Source organism: Microtus ochrogaster, unplaced genomic scaffold, assembly GCF_000317375.1.
Source record: "Microtus ochrogaster isolate Prairie Vole_2 unplaced genomic scaffold, MicOch1.0 UNK8, whole genome shotgun sequence".
Classification (NCBI taxonomy): Eukaryota; Metazoa; Chordata; class Mammalia; order Rodentia; family Cricetidae; genus Microtus; species Microtus ochrogaster.
Window position 1 is genome coordinate 3,748,568 of NW_004949106.1, and position 7,427 is coordinate 3,755,994.

Here is a 7,427-nt window from a genome sequence, read left to right on the forward strand (position 1 = left end):
TCAAGCTTCCCTGTGCTCTTAGCGGCTGAGCCACCTCCCCAGAACCCCGGCCCTGTACTTTGGAGACCGGATCCCTCATGTAGCCCAGGCTGACCTTAAGCTCAGAGACCCACCCCAGTGCCCTACCACTCTGGATCCAGCTACTTCTTAAACGACTACTCACGTCTCTGTGCATCTTCAAAATTATGCAAACAGTAACAGGTCACAAGCTGATTCGCTGAGATCTTACCTACTGTAACCAATCAGCTTCACAGTGAGCCAGGGTTACTGAGGTGCCAGAATGAACACAAACTCACGCTTTCGGAGATTGTTTTCTTTTATGATCAATTTCAAAACACACTACAGGGAGGGTAGAATAAGTAGAAAAAAATCCTTTATTTTCCTGTTAACACTAAGCCATGTATTCACAAAATGTTCCGATTCCTCAGTCAGATCCATAACCCAGTCACCACCCTAAATGTTCACTGAGAAACAGTCAAGTGACGAAACCCACTGAGACCCCAACTAGAGAACAGCAACACTGCTAAGTATAATTTATGAACGTAGGTTAGGCTCTCTTATATTTACCAAGCTTATTTAGAAATTACTAATCCCAGTGGTTATGGTAACAGTAATATAAACACCTAATTTCAGCCAATGTTCCCTTCGCCGTGAACACAAAACTTCTTAGAAGGTAGCTGTAGACTACGGTGTGATGACGACCTGGCCGCAGGCATCCACCAGACACACGCTCGCGGGCCCGCTGTTTCCCACACCTCTCTGTGCATACTTGTCTCATAATATACATCATTTCTTCAAATAGTTAGAAAAACAAACAAGATGAACGCATTCTTCAATTTCATTTGGAAATAACTCTTAAATAAAAAGAAGCTCCTCGCCTTTGTGCGATCAGTAGCGACAGCTGGCTTCAACTCTCCCAGCGCACCGCCTCGTTACAGTGAGTACTTCACTAAATACGCTCTAAATTCGCACTTAAATTTTTAAGATTGAAGAAATTAAAGAAAAAAAAGGCATGACCATTCATCAACACCACTGGAACCTTGAGTTATTGTAAATATTCTTATATGCGCATATAATTCAAACAAAACGCTTCTGGGAGGGAGAATAAAATAAATACACTGTCTTTTCCATAGGTATTTAATGCTGCCTAGAGTTAGATGAAAAGATTAGTATGACTAACAGAAAGAACCAAACTAGGGTGAGGACTATTTCCCAAATAGTTACAATTTCCCCAAACACAGGTGGGCAGGAGGCTGCACAGTGCAGTTCCTGTAGTGTGACGTCACTGCCAGACGAGGTCCGCTCTGTCAGCAGTTAATGCGGCGCAAGGAGAAGCCACCACTAACCTAGCTCGGCAAACGCGTTCCCGACCACTGTAGCCGGGGAGAGGACTAAGGGAAAAGGGCAGGGTCCACGGAGCATCACGGATGTGCCTTATCAGCATCACCAGGTATGAATAATCCAGTCACAAGAGATCGTGTTTCCAAGTGCACTGACCTAGAATATGCTTTATGTAGCAGAGTGAGATTATTAAGTATTACTAACCTCCTTGTATTTCTCCGAACATATACATAATTGGTTATGCATATTAAAAACTACAAACAGACTTTTTAAACACTTTTATCTCATCTTGGAAAAGTTAACAGTGCAAGTGGAATACTACTGAATTTTCTAAAACATCAAAACTTAGGGGGCAAAACTAAAGAAAATATTATCGCTTTAGTAAATGGTTTGTGTGAAACCCAAGCTCACTCTTATAGATTTGAAAGGATTGTGATCCAATGATTGTTTAGCAGCAATTTTACCAAACTGTAAATTCTTTTATTAACAGGCATTATAAACAGATAATACTAAACTTATTTAAAAACCATGAGTGCCAGCCACACCAGTGGATACACAGCTCAGGAATAACTTAAAATGTATCTCCCATTTTAAAAGGCAACACACAGCATACAAAAACCTCCACTAAACAGAAGAGCTATAATATGGATCCATGATTGACGTGTCTAACATGATATATATACAGTACATAACTGTTAATTATGTGATCAGCACACTCTTCTACGCTTCCTCTCAGGCTTCACTCTCCCCAGAAACTGAATTCTGGACTTCCTCTTCTAAAATCGGTACAATCAGGTTGTCCTTCGACATCAAGTTATATTTCATCACAAATTTAGTAAACCGATGACATAAAAATGTTTCATTCTGTAGAAAGAAAAAGAAAAAAGTCATTTTAGTATCCAAAAATCAGAAGGCTAGAAAAAGTACCAACACACACTACTGTCACCCTGACAAGACTGTATTAAGGTAATTACTGACATACTGTGGCTAGTTTTCCGTCAACTTGACAAAAGTTAGGGTCATCTTGGAAGAGGGGACCTCCATTGAGAAAATGCCCTACCACACTGGTCGACAGGCAGGCCTAGGGGGCACATATTTCTGATTCCTGTGCACAGTGCCATCCCTCGGCAGACGTACCTAAGAAAGCAGGCTGAACCTTTAATCCCAGCACTTGGGAGGGTCAATCAAGTGATTTCTAAGAATTCAAGGCCATCCTGGTCTACCTTAGGAGTTCCAGGTCAGTCGAGGTTACTTAATCTCAAAATAGGTGGTGACTCACTTCTCCAACCAGAGCTGTAGTGAGACCCTGTCTCAAACCAAAATAAACAGGAGACAAAAGGAGGCAGGCCCAGCAGGCCTGTTAATGAGCAGGGCGGCTCCATGGCCTCTGCTCCAGCTCCTGCCCGTCCTCGCAGTGAGGGGAGACGCAGAGCTAACCCTTTCCCTGCTCAGGCTGCCGTCATGGTGGTTACCACAGCAGTGCACAGCTACAATAGACACTTACTTCATATTCATCAAATATCTGCCGGTGGTGAAAATAGGCGTGTGAGAATATCCTATAGATCCTACGGCACACTGATCCTAGTTTGGCTACAGACGACTCTTTTATGCTAACCCTGGAAGGAGGAGAGAAACCAGAGTCTGTTAGAAATGTCCACAGCCAATCTTCTCAGTTCCCAAGTGTGCAAACCAACACCCAAGAGAAGAGGGTCTGGGCCAGCCTCTCCACTCAGCCACAGCACCTTAAAGGCAGCATTGTACTTCTGAAACCTTGTTAAAGAATAATGCACTTACACCCTGACACCTCAAAACGTACTTAAAAAAAAAAAAGACTTTAAACAGTATTTTACACTAGCAGTACTTTGTCTAATATAGATGACTGAAACCACTAAGAGGACTCGTTATTTTATCCTATAGAGCCCGCTTTTGCTTCCTTTTTATTTTTATTTATTTTTTTTTTTTTTTTTTATTTTTTTTTTTTTTTTTTTTTTGGTTTTTCGAGACAGGGTTTCTCTGTGGTTTTGGAGCCTGTCCTGGAACTAGCTCTGTAGACCAGGCTGGTCTCGAACTCACAGAGATCCACCTGCCTCTGCCTCCCGAGTGCTGGGATTAAAGGCGTGCGCCACCACCGCCCGGCTCCTTTTTATTTTTGAAAATGAATTCCTAAAAGTGCACACGCTCTTGTAAGCAAACTCATCCATGTACCTAATGAAACTCATGGGGGGGGGGGACACACAAGGGGTGGGAGAGGAGCAATGGAGAGAGGGAGAGAGAGAGAGAGGGGAGGAGGAGAGAGGACAGAGGAAAAGGAAGAAAGCAAGGGAAACAGAAGGGAGATGCTTAGGAAAAGGAAAGGGATGGAGTATGGAGTAAACACTATCAAAATATATTACGTACAGAACAAAATGCTTGCAGCTGGGCAGCAGTGGCCACACCTTTAATCCCAGTACTTGGGAGGCAGAGGGAGGAGGATCTCAGTGAGTTCAAGGCCAGTTTGGTTTACAAAGGGAGTTCCAGGGCAACCAGGACTGTTACAAAGAAATCCTGTCTTGAAACACCAAAAAATAAAATAGAATGCATGCTATATATGTATGTCATGATATATCCATTGCTATGTGTAATTAAATATCTTAAAATTTTGCTCACAATTGTTATGGCACAAAGAAGCACAAACAAGCAGCCTCCCCTAATCCAGTCAGTACTTGTTTATCTAAGGAGGCTGACTCACGGCCGGTGGGAAATGGCCTAGAGAAGGCACAGCAACAGCAGCAGGGACCAGCACTAAACTGCTCTCTGAGCTTTCGGAAACAAGTTCCAACGTTTAACCACAACCTCAACTTCAAACTCAAGTAATCTGAACAAGTTAACTATATGCTCATAAAAAATAAGTCAGGTGTGGTGGCGCACGCCTTTAATCCCAGCACTCGGGAGGCAGAAGCAGGCAGATCTCTGTGAGTTTGAGGTCGGCCTGGTCTACAAGAGCTAGTTCCAGGACAGGCTCCAAAGCTCCAGTGAACCCCCACCCCATTGTCTAAAAAAAAAAAAAAACCAAAAAAAACCCCAAAAAAACAGGACATTATTTTCAAACATCAGTGTTTTAAGCTGAATACCAGGTTTAAAGTTTTGCTTACCTGCTGGGGAAATATTTATTGCTATTCAGAAGACACGCAGCACCATCCAGTGTGTGTCTTGTGTAATCTATAGCAGGACACTAGAGAAGAGAAGAATGTGAACTGCATTAGCAGACAGGTCTGTATCCACCAGCTTCTCTCACCACGGTAAGCAAACACCCAAGAGAAGCAACACAGACGAGGAAGGGTTTCTACTGGCTCACACTTCATGGGTTCACTGCACTACGGTGAGAAGACCATGGCAGGGAGGGGCCATCCCTCATGAAATGCCCTTCAGCACGGGGGACGAGGGGATGGGACACACTTAGCTGACTTCCCAGGGGAGGAGTGGTTGCCAGCCTAGCTCCAGGTTCAAGAGACCCTGCCTGCCTTGTGGGAGGGAGTTAGGGTGATAGCCTCCTCTGGTCTCCACACACGTGGTACATACCTGCACACACGTGCATATGAAAGCATCACACTCACACATATTAAACACATTCAGCAGTGGTACATATATTCATAACATTATACAACTATGTCCACTATGTGCCACAATGCCACAATGTTTCTGTTCAAATAGGATATGGAAAGTCCCCAAAGACTCATCTGTTGATGGCTTGGTTCTCAGACGGTCCCTCAGGGGAGTGGTAGAAACTCTGGGAAATAGGTCCCAGGGCAGTGTCCTTGAGGGAACACTGTGCCCCTGGCCCTCACCCTCTGCTCTCAGATACCACGTGGCAGACTTGCTTCACCAACTGCTCCCTTCTGAGATGTTCAGCTTCACCTCAGGCCCAGAGTGAGGGTATCAGGTAACCAGGCACTGAGACCACCCAATTCTCACCTCTTTTGGAGTTTTATGAGCTGCACAAAGGAAAATCCATTGTTCAGTTGCTGTCATTTGAGTACACGTATCTGGATGGCATTCACTCTGTTAAAAATAATTAATTTTTTAATATGTAGAAAGATAATGAAAAAAATCGGTCATTTGGATTATCTTTCTATATAAAAAGTAAAAATAAATTAATTAGAAACATTGGGTAAATCTAAGCATACAAAATTACTTTCAAAAATCAGAACTCTGAACTATAGTTTTAACAACAAAAAAATTACCTGAAGTTTGACAGCAAGTCCATTTAGCTCAAGGCAGAATTGCCTAAAAGTGCAAAAATCACATTTATTATCCAGGCTTTGTTTATTTGCTTGTTTTATTTCATAAGGCTACCAAGTTGGTTACCCTCTTATACACTTAGCTTAGAAATCTCACCCAGACTCTAGGAAAGCATGGACTTTCGGATCCCCTGCTGTAATGCGACTGTCAGAACTGCAGACAGTTCTGTTACAGAGACGCTTACATTAACCATGTATCGTAGGAGAAAACTTCTGATTATGAATGACAACTGAAGGGTATTAAGTAGTTAATACCTATGATGAAAGAAGCTTCACTTATATACAATTATGTGTTTATTTTTATATACAGTTCTACACAAAGAAAGAACTAAGCTTTTTTGCAGACTAAAATTTGGGGTGTTTTTTTTCCGAGACAGTGTTTCCTGTGTTGTCCTGGCACTCGACCTATGGACCAGGCTGGCCTCAACTCAAGAGAGTCACCTGCCTCTGCTAAGTGCTGGAATAAAAGACATGCGCCATCCCCCCACCCCTCCAACCCCCCAAAACCCAACCCCCAACCCCAGCTTAGACTAGAATTTTTAAATTTAGCAAGACATGATGGTCTATGCCTTTAATCTCAGCACTTGGAAGGCAGAGGCGGGAAGACTTCTGAGTTTGAGGCCACCACGGTCTCTACAGTGAGTTCTGGGAGAGCCTAGGCTACACAGAAACAGTCTCAAAAAAAACTTAGTTTCCTTGTTTTGTCTTGTTTTTCTTTTTTTAATGATTTATTTATTTTTAAAGATTTATTTATTCTATATAAATGAGTGTTCTGTCTGTATGTACAACTTTATGACAGAAGAGGGCACCAGATCTCACTATAGATGGTTGTGAGCCACCAGGTGCTAGCTGGGAATTGAACTCATAACCTCTGGAAGAATAACCAGTGCTATTAACTGCTGAGCCATCTCTCCAGCCCCTGATTTAGTTATTTCTATTTTATGTGCATTGGTGTTCCGCCTGCATGTATGTCTGTGTAAGGGTGTCAGATCCCATGAACTGGAGTACAGATGGTTGTGAGCTGCCATGTGGGTGCTGGGAATCAAACCTGGGTCCCCTAGAAGAGTGCTCTTAACCACTGAGCCAGCTCTCCAGTCCTTTGTTTTGCTTCTTAAGATAAAGTTTTGCTCTGTAGTTACATCAATCTCCCAAGTGCTGGGATAACAAGCAGGCACCTCAATCTCTAGCTATCCCCCAATGTTTGTCCAAGAACTTTAAAAGAAAGAAAAGCTCCTTCTTTTATTCATGGTATGCACACACCTGACACTGGGTCAGGTCACCTGAGCTAAAGCGTAAGTGGTAGAGAGCCACCTGACCTGGGTGTGGGGAAATTAACTCCAGTCTAATTGGCTCGGCAGTTACAATTCGGAGCTGCTGCTCTTGCAAGGGAGAGTCCAGTCCCAGCACCCACACCAAGGAGCTCACGACCCCCTCTATCTCCAGGTCCAGGAACAACAATGCCCACTCTGGCCTCCTCCAGCACCAGGCAAACAGATCACATTCATACATGAAGGCAAACAGTCATACACATTTAAAAAATAAAATAACTTAAAAAAGTAAGTGGGCATAGTCAATCAAGCCTCTAACTCCCAGCACTCAGGCAGACCAAGACTGGCCTATAGTGAGTTCCAGAACAGTCAGGGTCACATAGACAGAAACCACGTCCCTAAACCATCTCCTCAAGAAGTTCCAGAACAGTCAGGGTCACACAGACAGAAACCACGTCCCTAAACAGTCTCCTCAAGAAGTTCCAGAACAGTTAGGGTCACATGGACAGAAACCACGTCCTTAAACAGTCTCCTCAAGAAG

At 43.3% G+C, this 7,427-nt stretch overlaps 1 protein-coding gene across 1 annotated transcript in view; it reads right to left on the bottom strand.

Annotated features, from left to right (window-relative positions):
• Positions 1-354: 354 nt before the first annotated feature.
• Positions 355-7,427, bottom strand: part of LOC101992069 (translation initiation factor IF-2) — a 42,594-nt gene continuing 35,521 nt past the window's right edge. Inside the window, exons 7-11 of the mRNA XM_026788836.1 lie at positions 5,562-5,604; positions 5,293-5,379; positions 4,473-4,552; positions 2,846-2,957; positions 355-2,205 (exon numbers count right to left, since the gene is read on the bottom strand). Of these exons, the coding sequence (XP_026644637.1) occupies positions 2,074-2,205; positions 2,846-2,957; positions 4,473-4,552; positions 5,293-5,379; positions 5,562-5,604 (454 nt within the window). The 3' untranslated portion in view covers positions 355-2,073. The remainder of the gene's footprint in view (positions 2,206-2,845; positions 2,958-4,472; positions 4,553-5,292; positions 5,380-5,561; positions 5,605-7,427) is intronic.